Source organism: Chanodichthys erythropterus, chromosome 5, assembly GCF_024489055.1.
Source record: "Chanodichthys erythropterus isolate Z2021 chromosome 5, ASM2448905v1, whole genome shotgun sequence".
Taxonomy (NCBI): domain Eukaryota; kingdom Metazoa; phylum Chordata; class Actinopteri; order Cypriniformes; family Xenocyprididae; genus Chanodichthys; species Chanodichthys erythropterus.
The window spans coordinates 32758049-32776455 of record NC_090225.1 but is presented as its reverse complement, the minus strand read 5'-3'; the positions used below and the strand labels follow the sequence as shown (position 1 = coordinate 32776455).

The following is an 18407-nucleotide window of genomic DNA, read 5'->3' as shown; positions in this document are numbered from 1 at the left end:
ACTATTGATGGCTCCTCATTACCATGCTTAGGCCAATGTTAACTTTTTTCTTTCTTTCTTTTTTATCTATAGCATTTGTTATGAAAAATAGCAACCTACACATTTAGAAACAACCTCAACATGCCAGAGTTGTAATATAAATCTTTAGTGAAAAATCTATTGCTTTATTATCGGTTATAAATAACAAGAAGTTAGTCAGGATTTTCCACAATAAATACACAATAAATTCTAGTAAAGGTGGTCTAATTTATGTTGGTGCAGGATGATGTTTTCTCCTCTTCATTAGTCTTTTTTAGTTTATTATGTGGCTGTATAGATCATGTTTGACTTTCTCCATAGCGTTTTAAAGTGTTAAATTCTCAATAGAATTCAAATGGATTGCACGTTTTATCATCAGCGCCTTGGAACGGCTCGCGCATATCTTATCACACTTTTGGAGCGCTGGTGAACGCGCCTAGCCGCCTACGGTGATTCGCGCGCCACTAGTCCGTTCAGTTCGTACGCGAAATAATAAAAGCTTAGAACGCACGATTGATTTTTAATAAATGAATAGCCTGCTTCTGTTTCCATTAACCATGGTATAAATATTGGGGTGTTGTACTTGCTTGTTTTGGTTTTTGTGGGGTATTATAAGCCACCTTCATCCAGGCAAACTACGCTCCTGCTTATGGTACTTTTTACAGTAAAGTCGAGTATTATAGTATATCACTTAAGAGATTTGATAACGCTTTGTTTTTCCTCTGCAGTGGAGTTGTTGGGCACGCGCTCGACGTTGGAGTTGGAGATCCCCAGGTGCAGCTGCGCATGCGCGGGGAGCTCCCCGTGCCCACCGACTTGTCGCTTTGAGCCCAGAGCGCGCGCGGGTGGCACACAGAAGCTCCCGGCCAGCCAGCGCGCGACGTTACCATGAGCCTCCCCGCTCCGCCGGCAGAGACTCCACGCGCAGAGAGTGCCCACCTGACGAGAGCAACGCGAGAGCCACAGACGCACGATGCCCGGGGGAAAGAGAGGGCTGGTGGCACCGCAAAACACTTTCCTGGAGAATATCGTCAGACGCTCGAGTGGTGAGGAGCACGCTTATGGTTTCTGAAATGCATTAGGTCACTTATAGTTAGTGTCCATGTTACTCTGCATTTGCATACTGAGTAGTCAGAAATTCAAACTAAAAACGTGTAATTAATGTGGAGCTGCTTTTGTGTAGTTATTCGTAATTCATATTAGCCTACATTTAAGATGTGAAACATGGACGCTGTAATGTAATGTTTAATGCTTTAACTTCGTGATTTTTTTTTTTGTTTTATTTGATCATAAATTTTCTTTATATTTTAGTGACTGCGGTTCTCTTGAGCTGGGCACATTTTTAAATGCATAATGATATTTGTTCTTGAGTGAAAGAGGTGTTTTGAAAGATAACTTAAAATACAAGTAAAAATAAAGAAACTTCATTCGTCAGTATTCATGTATTAAGATCTCTCACATCTGAAAAAGCCGTCGTCATTGCAAATTCACTATGTAATTTAATAAACATTAATTTCTTACAGCACTGCAGACTTTGTTTACAGGCAGTATTTATTTAGTATGTTTATTTATTATATATATAGCCTACATTTATTTATCAAATTGCATTTATTGTTTTGAGTTAGGTGATTTTTCGTTCTTTTTTTTATAAAAAAAAAGTACAGTATTTTTTTAACACTAGAGAAATGTATATAAAACGTTAAGCAGCCGCAATTGACTAAATCATTGTGAAGTAATTATTACTAATTTAATATAATTACGCATTTCTCGTTCAGTTGATTAAAAATGCTCTCAATATACAGTAATTTCACTCCACACATCTGCGCCAGCAGCACATCAGGACTCGCATGAAGTCGGCCTGGTGGTTTTGAGAGAACTGTTGCATATTGCGGACTGTTGCGTTTATGACCACTAGAGGGGGCAACATCTCCTAGTTCCTGTCACAGTAATGCTGTTTGTGTCTGGTTTGCTGTCTGCATCACAAACAAACCGAATCTGAGAATTATAGTATATAAGACACTTTATGTGGTCAGAAGGGCTACATTTTGCAGCTGTTGTATGAGGTTTAAATCTACATTTTTATAGAGAGTACACCACATGTGACAGTAGGGCTAGATAAGTGACAGTAATATACTGAGTGTGTCAGATCACTAATTCCTGCTCTCTCTTTTATACTTTATCATCTTCTCCGAACATTCAGAGACAAGTTTCTTGCTGGGGAACGCTCAGATTGTGGACTGGCCTGTAGTTTACAGTAATGACGGCTTCTGCAAGCTGTCTGGATACCACAGAGCAGAGGTCATGCAGAAAAGCAGCACATGCAGGTGAGGGGACGTACACGTGATGATAGAAATCTGTCGATATTACACGGTTCATGCTGTACTGAAGATCTCTCGTGTTGCAGTACCTTAAGGGGCCTGTTGAATATTACATTTTAAGACAGAAGCTTTAAATGATTTGTTGTGGCTCCATGTGGATACAGTGCAATAAAAACAAGTGATGATGTCATGATCTTAGGGGTTTTACATCACTTTCCTTCTGCCTAAAATCTAGTGTTATATATATGATGTATTAGATATATGGAATTCAAATTTAAATAGATGAGAGTATTTTTTTGGCCCAGCCATGATCTGGCAGTGCATTGCCGTACTGTGATATTAAAAAAATCTAATTTCGATAAGTGGCTTTCATAAAGTGCTGAGCCACAGTCTTCCACACTTTAGGGCATATTCCTGCCATGCTAACAACAGACAGTCTATTTTTTAAGTCATTAATAAGATATTATCTGTGACTGCAACTGAAACAAACAAGTTAAGATGCCATAATCGGATACACTTTACTTCAGGGGTGAGGTACACATAAATTTCAGAAAATCTCTGTAATCTTTTAAGCTTTATAACATATGACCGGGAACCACTTATGTTGGCAAAATGTGAAAATGAATTCAGAGAGGGATAATGAGTTAAAAACCATGCACTGTGTGAATAATCTCTGTTTGTAGTTTTATGTATGGGGAGCTGACAGACAAGAAGACTATAGAAAAGGTGAGGCAGGCCTTTGACAACTATGAGTCCAACTGCTTTGAAGTGCTGCTGTACAGAAAGAACAGTAAGTGGAACTCAACAAACAAATATACACTGACTAACATCTCTAAAGTTTCTTAGAATGTTTAGTTGAGGTGTTCTAAACAATGCAAAAATCATGCTGACTGAAAGAACTACTAGATATTACACAAAATGAAATATCTGAACAAACAGTATTAAACTTCTCCATGTACACTACTGGTCAATTTTGGAATAATTACAATTTTTTTCATGTTTTTGAAAGAAGTCTTTTATTAAAGTAAAAATATTAATACTGTAAAATATTATTATAATTTAAAATAACTTTTTTCTTTTGTAATATATATCATATTGTAATATATCATTCTAATATGCTGATTTGGTGCTTAACTATTAGTAATTTAGTTACTTTAGTTAAAATGCTTAAAATATTGTTGTGGAAACTGTGATACTTTTTCTAGGATGTGCTTTTATGAATTTATTGTCATCTATTAAAACACAATCCCCCTGTTTCACAAACAAGGCTTAACCCTCTACCACACGCATTCTGTTAAATCTATAAAAAAAAATATTTGACTTTTTCTTTTCTTAGAATGGCTTAACTTAAAGTGCTGTAAAAAAAAAATTTGGAAAAAAATATTATTTTAAGGTACTTTATGATATGTTGTCATATGGCAACAACGTACAATAGTGGAAATAACTTAGAATAAGTGTAAGTGTATATATTTCATATTTTTCCTCAAAAATGTTGTTTGTATTGAATCAATTGGTGCTATTATAAGCTTTAGCAGTAATTATAAACAATACCTTGTACTTATTTTCCAACATCTTGTGTTTTTCCATTCTCTTTTGCTGAATAGTGCTTTATATTCTTTATATTTCAATACATTTTTCATGAATATAATTTAAATTGCAAATGTAGACAGTTAAAAACACATCTAATACTGTTCATCATGTATCATAAAACACTGACATAAAACCAAAAACATTGCAGTTCATGAAAATTCAACATTACACAATCTTATGAGAGGAAGGTTATGAACATGAACTCCCATAATCCTTGAAACTTCACCTTTTTTCTGTATGAAACTTCGAAAAGCATTTTTTTTCCAGAGGTGAGACACATGTACACATCACATTTGGTGCTCTTTACCCTAACAATACACTTACATCCACTTACACCTGCCTTTTTGAGACACCATGATAGGTCAGTGGTAGGTCTGGGCCAGTATACATGGCTGTGATTGCAGATCTCTGACGCTGATTTAATCCATAATACAAATGTCATGGCAGTCCTTAACATACGACTAATCAACATTATATCACTAGCATTAATGTTTTTGTTATAGCTTAACAAACTGCAGCTAACTTTTGCTAGCTATCTAACCTATTATAATAATGTCATTCCATTATTGCGCAGTGTTGCCATATGGCAACACAGACATTTTCTTGATTTACCAAAAACTAATTTCATAACTTTTTTGAGTGGTGAATATGTCATCATACCTTACCTGAGATGATGTTAACAATTTTTTTGTGAATGTGACATGGGCGGGTCCTTGTTTGTTACTGACGTTTTAATTTGCTTTCAGCAACTACCGACAAGAGATGGCAGTCTGTCAGATATCGCGTCACAGAAAAAATGTCATGTGACTTAACCAAAGCACATCATTGGCTAAACTAAGGTCTTCTCTTACCAATAAAAAAAAAAACTAGAATGTTCTCTTAAAGAGACGGTGGCAAGGAAACGAACACAAAGTGTATGTTGCCATATGGCAACACTATGTGGTAGAGGGTTAAAGGTGCTAAAGAGGATCTTTTCGTTGACTGAGAAACCAAAGACCGTTAGTGAGTTTTTTAAATGAGCGCATGCGTAAGAACAGCCCCCCTCCTTCACAGCTCGTTTCGAGGGAACGCCTCCCAAAACTCGTGCACGAGTATTGGAGCACGAGTGTTTACCACCGGCATTCACTGTGTCGTGTTAGTGGATTCACCGGACTCACCGCAGGTAACTCATAATCTGCAGTTGTTATTCCTGTCTCCTGATAAAAACATTGCATGCGGCGCCTGTGGAGTGTGGAAAGTTACTGGAGCGCGCAGCCGCGCTCGTCTCTCACAAGGAACGTCACGGCAGTGATTGACGAGCCAGAGGGCCAATCGTTTACGTGATGATCGCGTAAACGATTGGCTGATGTTTTTAAGGCCCTACCTCGTGCACAGATGATGTATATTAATATTATTCCTTTCAGTGCACCTAATAAATAGTCTTTTATCAGTTAGTAAAGACAGTTTCAAGTAATATTGAAAAAATGTATAAAACAAAACATCCTCTTTAGCACCTTTAAGCTAGTCCTAGACTAAAATGCATGTTTGAGCTGTTTTAACTGAAAGTAACTTGCACTGACACATCTTAAAATATGTCAGAGCCTTTGTTTTGTCTCAAGATGCACACCAGTAATGTTTCTATCTAAGGCTTTTTATAAAAGCTGCTTAAATATTCTAATTGAACTAAGGCCTAATCCTGGCTTACGGTGTACTCACACTAGGCGCTCTGAACCGTGCCCGAGCATGTTTGACCCCCCAAAGCTTGGTGCGTTTGATAAGTGTGATCGCTCCGTTCCGTGCCTGGGCGCGGTTCGTTTAGCCGGCACTGGCCCACTTGGAAGAGGTGGGCCAGAGCCCGATTAGGTTGGGTTCGAGCGCGGTTCACATGCAGTGTGAGCGCTAACTGTGCTGGAGCACAGAACAGCTACTACTTTTGTATGTGTTACTGTCATCATTATGACAACAAACATCTTTATTACTATTTTGATAGTACACTTATCAATTCATGTCATTAATTTGAGTGTATTTGGGTTTATAACAGGTCTGCTTTGTAGTTAATAAATACAGGAGCATATTTTCATCAACATTGGTTTAAAGACTTAATATGAAAAGGCTCTGAACTAAAGATTTAATGCATGGTGCTGTCAGAAATTGTGTGAGATGATGCTGACTTTGACCTCTGACCTTGTACAGGAAGTCCGGTGTGGTTCTACATGCAGATTGCACCAATCCGAAATGAAAATGACAAAGTGGTTCTGTTCCTGTGTACATTTAAGGACATCACTGTCTTTAAACAGCCTATTGAAGACGAAAGCACCAGAGGTGAGTTTTACACCATATATATATAATGTGTGTATATATATATATATATATATATATATATATATATATATATATATATATATATATATATATATATATATATATATATATATATATATATATATATATATATATATAATGTGTGTATATATATATATATATGTATGTGTATATGCACTGTACAATAATACACTTGTAGTGTCAGCGATGCATTCAAGATAGATATTTGTCTGAAAGCCACAGAGACAGACATGCCCATGGTACTTGTTGGACTTGAGTTTGTTCTGACAGATAAACACTTCCTCTAATGTGCTTATGTCATATAAATAAATATTTGTTTATGATTGGCGAGCATTGCTAGATTTTTTCTTTGGCACTCACTCACAAGTGTTATTTTCAAGCACGTATGTGTGTGTCTGCTGGGGGCTTGTTTATTGAGCTGAAAAATGTTATATAGAGTCAGTTTCCAAAACTTCCAATAGTGCAGACATAGTAATTTTGCTTTGGTGTTTCAAACAAGTCCAGGTCAATGTTCACCCCAAAATCAAAAGAAAGAAATTAGAAATGATATTTTTCCTTTAACTAGTGAAGCCTATTTTTAATGACAATTTTTCTTTACAATTAGACAATTACTGTTACAGTAATGAGAATCACTTTTGAGAATAAAGGGGATTGTTACATTAACAAGGATTTTAAGGTAAAATGTACTTAACTGTCATGAAAATAATGTTATAGTGCAAAACTTTTAATGGTCCTAAAAATAGGCTTAGTTTTCTTTATACTAAATGATTTTAGGGTGAAGTGTGACTTGAGCATGTTTGCATCAGATTCACCAGTGTGTGTGAGATGAGCTTTAATCACACAAGAATCAAAGAGAGAGAGAGAGAGAGATTTGAAATGGCTCCAGACAGTGTTTCAGCAGTTATATATCATTGCAGGATCATTACAGGAGTGACAGCAAAAACATTTGTTCCAATTTTACACAACATAAAGAACTTTTGCTGAGTCATATCTGAGCCACAGAGGACTTATGTTATGCTGAGATATATATATATATATATATATATATATATATATATATATATATATATATATATATATATATATATATATATATATATATATATATATATATATATATATATATATATATATATATATATATATATATATATGAACAGTTCCTGTGAGCTCAACAAGAAAACCTGGAGAAAAAAAAAAGTATCATGATTTGGACTAAAATATTTAGTAGGGGTGTAACAGTACACAAACATGGCGGTTCAGTACATACCTCTGTATTGAAGTCACGGTTCAGTATGGATTTGGTACAGCAGGGGGAGAAAACTAAACATACATTTGCTTCTTTCTTCTTTTTTTATTAAGTAGTGGTTTATTGAACAAATTCTCTCTATTATTAAATAAATTCAATTATAATTAACATTTTCTCAAGGATAAAAAAAATCTCAGCTAATGCTGTAAACTATGTACAGGGAGCCCTTTCTTGCACATTACTGTAATATTAAAGGTTACAATTAACAACAGAGCCCAAACTATTAAATTCAGTTGCTATTTATTTTAAGATATAATAATCAACACTCAAATAAAAAAAAAGTAAATAAAATAAAAAAGACTAGACAGAAGCCAGGTTTTGCAATAACTTCTAAATATAATTATAAAATTATTACTCAAATTCATTTTGCCATTACTTGTTTTCATAACAAATTTATTTAAACATATTAAATAATTAAAGTCCCCTTTGTAGTCAATAATTGTATCCCTTAAAACTCATGATCACCAAAATTACATTTTTAAATGTTTTTTTCCTGTGAAAAAAATTTTAATACCTTAAAATAGCTTGAATGTAACTCTACACCCTTGTTTCATTTAATATACATGGCTCTATGAATATGATAATTAGCCCCACCTCCACTCACTCGCACAAGCTCAGACGAGATCCACTCGGTCAACTTACTGAAATAAACACTTTTTTACAATGTCGGACACATAACGGTAATTAATATGATTAGTGTTTTGCTTGACAATGTTATCAAACAGCTATTAATGTGTTGCTAATGTCACACAAACCATGTTCACATTCGCGAGTCGGACAGCTGCCTTCTAACAGTCAGTATCCTTACAAACGCTTTGAACAACTGTACTTTAGTTCACTGTCTTTAGTTCACTGCAGTTTTGAAAGAAAATACTCAGCAATGGTGCTAACTTATGAATTTGCACATGGTTCGTCTTAAAGCGTGTTAAAAATACCACATGGACATAAACAACATTAAATACTTGATTTTCACTCCAGGACCACAGGGGGGCTTTAAGACATCACTAACAGATAGAGTAAATATAATGAATATATTTATTAATATATATTAATGAACATATATGATGAATATATAAGCTAATAAAGTACATATATTTAGTGAAATGCTCCAGAGTGGACTAAATAACTTGCCTGAGGTCAATGTAATGCTACGTGAGAAATTATTCTCAAGCTGTTTTATTGATGTCTTTCTGCGGTTGAAACACTGGTTGAGAGATTACACACATATCTAGACTGCATCCAAAAAGTTAAAAATGCTGCCTTTGGAGGATGCATTTCAAGGCATCAAGGCATGTCCGAATCAAAATGTCCTGAGATACCTTCATCTGATCGATTTTTGAAGGCAGCATAGATGTATCCATCACTGTCTTTGATATCCCACAATCCTATGCATTCCATTTGTGACAGTTGAGCTAGAAAAAGAAAGATGGCATCTGAAAGTTGCGGTTTCTGGTCGGTTTTTGTGTAAATGTACATTTTTGACCAGTGTTTTCCACTTCTGATGTTATTTCTAGTGATTAAATATCTGTTTAGTTCTCACCAAAGCTTGCGCTATTTTGCCGTAGATCATTAAACTGGTACGCTGCCTCAGAAGCCTGTCCGAAATCAGTTTCGCGTGGTACCTTCGTGCACAAATGCTGTCTGCTGAGTCATTGTCTAAAAGGCATCGAGGCAACAAGTCAGCTGCCTAAGTCTGAATCCCAAATAACACCCTAAACCCTCACGGTCTTCCTCTGAGTCCGCACTTTCATGATGTAATGCCGCTTTGACTGCCGGGTAGGTGCCGGATGCAGCCCTAGATCGTCTGTTGTTCTTCTGTGCTTTTTCCTGTTGTGGTGGTTAGCAAACAGCTTTGCATTACCGTGAACATCCTCTACTGGACTGGAGTGTGAATCGCCTGTGACTGACTGTATTCGTCGTCTGACTGTATGAACTGAATCGTGACGTCCATACCATATGGTTCGGGATGAATACATGTACCGTTACACCCCTATTAAGTAGCACAACTGTTTTAAACTTTGATAATAATAAAAGATATAATAAGAAATGTTTTTTGAGCACCAAATCAGCATATTAGAATGATTTCTGAAGGATCATGTGACACTGAAGACTGGAGTAATGATGCTGAAAATTCAGCTTTGCATCAGAGGAATAAATTACATTGTAAAATACATTAAAGTGAAAAGTTATTTTAAATAATATTATATATTGTAATGATATTTCACTATATTACTGTATTAATACATCCTTGGTGACTATAAGAGACTTCTTGTGTAGTGCTTTTCATTAAACATATTAAATGTGTCTTGTAGGTTGGACCAAGTTTGCACGTTTGACTCGAGCGTTGACGAACAGCAAAAGCACCATTCAGCAACTCACGCCCGTGAGCAGAACCGACGTCACTTCGCACAAACAGTCCAGACTCGCAGAGGTGAGCGCACACACACACAGAGGCAGCATTTGCTTACATCCTTGACTGCATAGTACAAGGTTATGCAAAACTTCATCTCACGGAGGACAAACTTGTAATAGAATCACACACACACAGGACGCTGCTGTAACGCAATCTCACACGTGTCTGTTGGACAGCAGAAGTCTACGGTTGATTGCCAGAAGCTGCTATTAATAATTAACACTGATGAGAAGTGTGTGTGTGTGTGTGTGTGTGTGTGTGTGTGTCATAACCCCAGTTCTCTTTTCTGCTCTTCTCATCTGTCATTTACTGCTCTGTCACTGTCATGTGATGGAGGAGGGTAATGTGTTATTTTTTTGTGTCAGTTAATAATTTTGTGTGTGCTAAAGTACTAATATCTGGGTTTCAGTGAGGCACTATAATGGAAGTCAATGGGGCCGATCTGTACATTTTAAAATACAGTTCTGAAAGTAAAATTACTCGTTAATACAGTTTTAGTGTGATTTTAGTGATAACTATTTCTTTGTGAAATTATATAAAATTAAAATGCCTAAAACCCTAAATAACTGTAAAGATGAGTATATGATATAATCTCAAACAATCTTTCTCCCTCCATCATCTTATGTTCTTTATTGACTCTTTGAGAGGTAATTCTGTTAAATCTTTGTGTAAACTTTGTGTTCTGTTTATACAAACGTGCATAATATACAGCAAACAGTGTATTGTCCAGGGAAGAACAGAAATTAGCAAGAGCTAGAATTAATATTGAAACAAACACACATTTTCCTGAGGGCCCTCTATATTTAATTTTTATTTTCACTCACTCTTTTGTCCCTTAAGATAATCTTCTTATTAGGGATGTCAAAAGTACAATGTAAAAATGATTTTTCAAAGTTGTAAACAAAACAATGAGTATTGGAGTATGTTTTACAAGAAAATACTATTTCAGCATTTCTACTTAAAAACATTCAAATTTAATTCAATGTGTTACTTGAAATGTTATGTTTCTTTGTGATTATTTGTGAAAATTTACTAGCAATTTCTGTTGGAAAATTCTTTCAAAGTATAAAAATTGTTTCAAATTCTACACCATTTTTTTTTTCTAGTGTACTGAAAAGAATAAAAGGCTGTCAATTGATCTTAAAGGGTTAGTTCACCCAAAAATTAAATTTCTGGTATTACTCACCCTCACGTCGTTCCACACCCGTAAGACCTCCGTTTATCTTCTGAACTCAAATTAAGATGTTTTTGATGAAATTTAAGGGTTTTTTTTATCCCCCATAAAGCATTTACCACATTCAAGGGCCAGAAAGGCAGTAAAAGACATTGTTAAAATAGTCCATGTGACAATAGTGGTTCAACCTTAATGTTATGAAGCGACGAGAATTGACAAAATTGTTGAATAAAGTGATTATTTTTGTTTTGTTTTTGCACACAAAAAGTATTCTCGTCGCTTCATAACATTGAGGTTGAACCACTGCAGTCACATTGACTATTTTAATGATGTCTTCAGTACCTTTCTGGACCTTGAATGTGGTAATTAAGTTGCTTTGTGGGGGATAAAACACTTGCATTTCATCAAAAAATATCTTAATTTGTGTTCAGAAGATGAATGAAGATGAGTAATTAATGACAGAATTTTCATTTTTGGGTGAACTAACCCTAAATTATTGTAAAACTATAAATATAAAGATAACTTGATCTTGCATTTTCCTACTATTAAATTCATTTTTGGGAAAAAAAAAGTGAAATATCATTTTTACTTTTCCAATTTTGGTATTTTACTTTTCCTCTTTGTCTCAGATCCTTCAATCCCTTTATCTTTTTATTTGTCATTCATCTTACTCAGGTGCTTCAGCTGGGTTCTGACATCCTTCCTCAGTATAAGCAGGAGGCTCCCAAGACCCCGCCTCACATAATCTTACACTACTGCACCTTTAAGACCACCTGGGACTGGGTCATCCTCATCTTGACGTTCTACACTGCCATCATGGTCCCTTACAACGTCTCCTTCAAGACCAAACAGAATAACGTCACCTGGCTGGTTCTGGACAGCGTTGTGGACGTCATCTTCCTCGTGGACATCGTGCTCAACTTCCACACCACGTTTGTTGGGCCTGGAGGGGAGGTGATCTCGGATCCGAAGCTGATCAGGATGAATTACCTGAAGACCTGGTTCGTCATAGACCTGCTGTCCTGTCTGCCCTATGACATCATCAACGCTTTTGAAAATGTGGATGAGGTGAGAAACCATATAGCAGTCGCTTTGCTCCTGGTTAGGACACAGAGTAAGGAAATGAGTACTTTATTTGTGGCCAGCACACTTGGAAAAGGGGTTAATAGTAAAATTTAATTTTAGTTGCACTTAGATTCTGAGAACGTTTTACACTTTATTGTTATAAGAGAAGCTGTTGGCTTTTTCAAGTAAAACTCAGCAGTGCTTCAAACACTTTTTTTTTTAACCTGTCAACCAATCAAAGATAAAAGATTGAACAATTATTTCTAAAGTCAGGACTTCTCACAGGTACTCTCCTGAGGATAATGCTTTAGGGTTCTTGTTCAAATTCATTTAAACTTTTGAAGAGCTTGATAGTTTTGGGACAGAAAAACAGAAAAGCTGAACTGGCAGCAATATTTTTCCCTTTTGTGAAAATGTAGGAGTTTTATTAGAAAGAAACCTCAGGTAGTGAAATGTAGTGTCACATAGACATGCTTTTTATTGATGGCATAAAGTCTGGTCTGTTTTGCAACTTATTTTGGCCAAATACCATAATTCTTGTGGATTTTGTGTGAATGTGCTTTTAATCTCTTCAAACGAAACACTTTTACATTGTGAAAATAAGGGTAACACTGTAGACTTATGGTCTGTCATTAATCTATGCAGGAAGTAATACAGGACAAATGAGTAGTACTACATTAACACTTCAGCTACTACTAAAAACTGATATAAAAAGAAGCTTAACTAATCATTAAGTTATATCAAATTTAGGAGTGAGATAGACCCTATTATGTAATCAACAATTACTGAATGAGATTTAGTATTAACTATGAGAAATTATAAAGAATTTACAATTAATGTAATCACAACATTAATGTGTCTGAGACGTAAGCAATTGTCTTTTTTTACTAATTGTTCTGCATTACTTCCTGCATACCTATTAATGATGGACCAAGTGTTACCAAATTAAATCAGATTTTACCCAGAAGCACTCATTTAAACAACTTCCATCACTTCCATCACCACTTACTCAGAGAATTTATAGTATCTTTGCAGCTCTTGTCATGCACAGTATGCCCAGTGAATGGACTGTATGTGGTCTGTGGGTTTCCCTTCTGAGACTGCATATACTAATATACAGTCTGTATATACTAAAATATATATACACACACTAGTATATACAGACTATATATACTAATAAAAAGTATTGATTGATCAAATGCTTAGTCACTCATGTGTGATGATTTGTAAAGTTCTTCCTCTTGAAAACTGCACTGTTTACAAAGTCATTTCGTCCTTTGCATCCTCTCCTGGTTTATGTTATATATCCGTGGAGTCTCTCTCCAGGTTATGTGCTTTAGGATAGATATTGATTGGTGCAGAGTGGATCATCTTCTCTTTCACGCGGGAAGTCAGTGCAGTGAGCTGAACACCAAACACACACCTGTAAGGTTTCACTGAACGCTAGCATGCTTTGATTCATATATTTTACCTTTTTTTTGTTAGGCTTTTTTTAATCTCTCTGACTCTTCTGGAATTTATGTTATAAAAGGTTGTTTTTTACTTAATTTGGTTTTATACCACCTATATAGTATTATAGTACAAATAGTATTTTCATTAACACTTTACAATAAGGTCTTGTGTTAACATTAGTTAATATTATTAACTTCTATCTATCTATCTATCTATCTATCTATCTATCTATCTATCTATCTATCTATCTATCTATCTATCTATCTATCTATCTATCTATCTATCTATCTATCTATCTATCTATCTATCTATCTGTCTATCTATCTATCTATCTCTATCTGTCTATCTATCTCTATCTGTCTATCTGTCTATCTGTCTGTCTGTCTGTCGTCAACTCCAGAATTATTGGCACCCTTGTTAACAATGATCAAAGGGGGCTTTAAAGATAAATCTACGTTGTTAAAAAATTCACAAAATTCTAACCTATCATTGAAGTAAAACGCTGGAAAGTGTCAGGGAAATTTCATTATGAAATAAATGTTTTTCTCTAGTTCTCATTGGCACCCAATTATTGCAATGTCCTTTTGCCAAGATAACAGCTCTGAGTCTTCTCCTATAATGCCTGATGAGTTTGGAGAACACCTGACAAGAGATCAGAGACCATTCCTTCATACAGAATCTCTCCAGATCCTTCAGATTCCAGCTCCATGTTGGTGCTTCTTCTCTTCATTTCACTCCACTCATTTTCTATAGGGTTCAGGCCAGGGGACTAGGACAGCTATGGCAGAAGCTTCTTGTTGTGCTCAGTGACCCATTTTTGTAGATTTTGATTTTTGTTTTGGATCATTGTCCTGATGGCCACTGTCTTGGAAGATCCAAGCATGGCCCATTATTGGATTTCTAGCAGAAGTGGTCAGGTTTAGATTTTTTTATCTGTTGGTATTTGGTAGAATCCATGATACCATGTATCTGAACAAGATGTTCAGGACCTCCAGCAGAAAAATAGACCCACAACATTAAAGATCCAGCAGTATATTTAACTGTGGGCATGGGGTACTTTTTAACCCTATGTGCACCAAACGCATTGCTGCCAAACAGCTCTTTTTTTAGTTTCATCTGACCATAGAAGCTGGTCCCGTTTGAAGTTTCAGTCTTGTCTGACAACTGAATATGCTGGAGTTTGTTTATGGATGATCGAGCAGGAATTTTCTTGAAACCCTCCCAAACAACTTGTGATGTAGGGGCTGTTTGAACATCTTTAGTTGATTGGAACTTGATTGCCCTGATTTTGGAAATGGGATTTTTAAATGCTTTAGCTGTTTTCTTACTGCCACTTTCTATTTTTTCAAGCTCAACAATCTTTTGCTGCACATCATATATTCTTTGGTTTTACCCATTGTGATGAATGATTAAGGGAATTTGGCCTTTGTGTTTCCTCATGTTTATATTCCTGTGGAACAGGAAGTCATGGCTGCACAAGTCACTAAGTCACCTCCTAGTCACCCTGGTGTGCTAAAACATTTAAATATGAATGGGAATATACTTCAGAGATATTTTACTCATAAGAATTTCTAGGGGTGCCAATAATTGTGGCCAACATGCATAAAAACAGAAAAACATTGTAGAAAAACATTTATTTCATAATGTGAATTTTCCCATACTTGTTTTACTTCAATGAAAGGTTAGAATTAAAAAAAAAAAAAATAATGAAACATCAAAAGGAAAAACAATGCAGATTTATTTACACAGCTGCCTTTGCTCATATTTACGAAGGGAGCCAATAATTCTGGAGTTGTCTGTCTCTCTGTCACCACTCTCTTGCAACAAAAAAAAAAACATATATGCTGTTTTGTAAGCACAATCCAACACACACAGATCATTATATATCTTTATTGTAATGCTCAAATTAATGCATTGCATTTGTGCTTAGCTTTGAAAATACACATGATTTTGTGTCTGTGGATATTTTTGAAACTGTTTTTTCATGTTGATTCACACATAGAATTCAGCTAATATATCACTACACGCACAGTATGGTTGCTATTTGTGATGCCTAGACTACCAGTTTGAGACCAAAAAAAAAAAAAACCATTGTATGTTCATGTAATGTTTACTCGATGTTGATTTTAGAACTGCAGGGGGAAAAAAACTAACCACCCACCTTTAAATAACCATTTTTAAAAAAAATAATGCATGCTGACATTGTTTTCCATCATGCACAATATAAGTGTTAATGGCCCGTTAAAGTTGGCATGTGTTCTTTCCAGCCCACTGTATACATGATGTAAGTTTAATGTACAAGTTTTACCTAAGAGAGCTGCTCACTGAACCAGAAACCTTCTGAGAAAGCCTTAATACCATGATGTAAGTGCTAAGTGGGATCCCAGATTCCTCAATGTGGGCCCTGTAATCTACTGTCCCTGCAGAGGTGCACTAAGGAGGAGTCCTCCGCTATTTGTACAAATGTCCTGCCCCAGTAGAATTGAACTGGCCCAGAAGCTCAGAAGCTGGAATTTCAAAAGCTGGAGAATTCACATGAGCCAAGCACACAGAATTTTATTTTCTACACTTTGGACTATTTTATTAAGTCCACTTAATCAAGGTTTCTTGTGTCAAAAACGTAATTATCATAATTGTCGTAATTAACCCCCTGATACATCTAATCCACTGCAGTGAATGCATCTTTAAAACTCATTTTAACTATCAAGGGTGTGATGTTAAATCCAATCCACCATGGGTGATTGATTATCTTGACCCTTTCCCATAATTCTGTATGACTTTCCTCTTTGTTTGTCATTGCATTTTTCATTTATGACAACAAATTCAATATGGCTTATGAAAGTAGTGATGCATAAAGTAGCTCAGCTGGAATATCATCTATTTTTCATTATCTAAGGAGTTTTCTCTGCAATGCCACAGAAGAACCATTTTTGGTTCCCCAAACCATTTTTTTCTTAGTATATGAGGAACATTTGAAAAATCAAAATAATCTTTTTCCACTATAAAGATGTTAAAGGTTCTTCATGGAGGAGGATGCGCATGCTCGACGAACGGTGATGGCTGCTTAATATCGACGGTCCGCCTCAGATGTCCGTTTTTCTAAATTATTTTTCCCTACCAAGTTTCTAGCTGAGTTTCAAGTACTTCCCTTGTTCTAGGGACATTCCAGATGGCATCCAAACGGTAATTAATTCACTCACCTGCTAAGAAAAAGCCGAAAGACGACGAGTGCCTTCATGACGCCATTGCCGAGATGCTAGACAAGCAACTGAGCACCATAAAGTTAAAGGGTTGCTTCAGGATTTAGCATTAAGCTTTGTATTAGTAGAATACCACTAGTATTTTCGAATTACCGTGCTTTCCCCCTTCATATCAGCCCGAGATGAGAGATTTATGCATTTTTATTCTGTAAAAAAGCCTCCGATGACGCAAAAATCGTCATTTTGCATCATCGGAGGCTTTTTTGGCCTTTTACAGCCAGTAATAGCAGGTAGTTCCGCATTTTTTCACCACACCCATACATATGCGCGTTTGAGGTTACTCACGGACATAGATCAAATATTTTATCAAAAGTGGGTGTCAATTATATTTTTAAGCTTACAGTAATTAACTTTATTTTGTCTGCACTACATCAGTGGTTCATCTCGCAAATTTATCAGTCTCTGCAGTCATCTCAACCAATACAGCTACAGGCTTTTGTGGTAACGTTAGCATAAATAGATGAATAAGTTTTACAGAACAGAGGCTTTACTTTGATAACAGTCAACTTATATGCAACTTATATGTAATTGTCTATCTAACGTTACTTTGCTAAGTTTGCAGATTTACTGCTACCTACAACACTACATATAGGCTACTGTGTTATCAGAAATAGAGTCTAGTATCAGCGAGTGTTTGGGCGTGGCCTCGCAAGGGCAGCAAAACAAGTGCATTCTGGGAGTTGTTGTCTTTCATCCACATTAGTCAAAAATACACTTTCTGCCTTTTCTCAGTCTAGAAAGCTCCAAATTCAAAAATAATTTCACATTTCTACTACATAAATGACCAATTTTAAATACACATTCATCTTTCCAGGGGTGAAGTACCCCTTTAAGCATGACAGCGATTGTTCGTGAGGAGATATCGACGATTTCTATGCATACGGATTCATTGGAAATGGATGTAAAATCGTTCAGCGACAGATTTGACTACATGCAGGCCACGGTCTGAGATGTCAAAAAGGAATCGGTTGCCAGCAAGTCCCGCCTAGAAGAGCTTCAGGAGAAGTTATCTCTGTACAAAGATAAGCCTAGACAAAATAATCTAAGTCTGGTGGGCCTGCGTGAAGGAGCAGAAGGAGGGAATGTAATCCAGTTCTTGCAGACCCACATTCCGAAGTAGATTCCGGCCCTACAAGGGAAGACTATTGAGATTGAATGTGCACACCGTTTGTACGCGAACGAGGATTCTTCCAGGAAAAAAGCACACACTTTGATCTTTAAGCTCCTCCGCTACAACGAGCAACAAGCGATCCTGCAGGGAGCTAGAAACCTGGCACCGCTGAGTCATGAAGGGGGCAACTTATGTTTCTTTCCAGACTTCAGCAAGGGAACGTCTCAAAAAAGGAAAGACATTGCAGAAAGAAGAAAACGTCTCCAACAATTGGGCATTGAGTCATTCCTGCTCTATCCTGTGCTAGTCAAAGTGCGAAACGGCCAGGAGCAGTTGCTTTTCAAATCCCCGGGAGACCTTGAGAGGTTTGTCACG

The 18407-nt window shown here is 36.1% G+C and overlaps 1 protein-coding gene across 1 annotated transcript in view; it reads left to right on the top strand.

Annotated features, from left to right (window-relative positions):
* The first annotated feature begins 991 nt into the window (after positions 1-991).
* The window catches only part of kcnh5b (potassium voltage-gated channel, subfamily H (eag-related), member 5b), a 53408-nt gene continuing 35992 nt past the window's right edge, over positions 992-18407 (top strand). Inside the window, exons 1-6 of the mRNA XM_067385500.1 lie at positions 992-1064; positions 2219-2342; positions 3020-3126; positions 6099-6227; positions 9870-9988; positions 11820-12212. Coding sequence (XP_067241601.1) covers positions 992-1064; positions 2219-2342; positions 3020-3126; positions 6099-6227; positions 9870-9988; positions 11820-12212 — 945 coding nt within the window. The remainder of the gene's footprint in view (positions 1065-2218; positions 2343-3019; positions 3127-6098; positions 6228-9869; positions 9989-11819; positions 12213-18407) is intronic.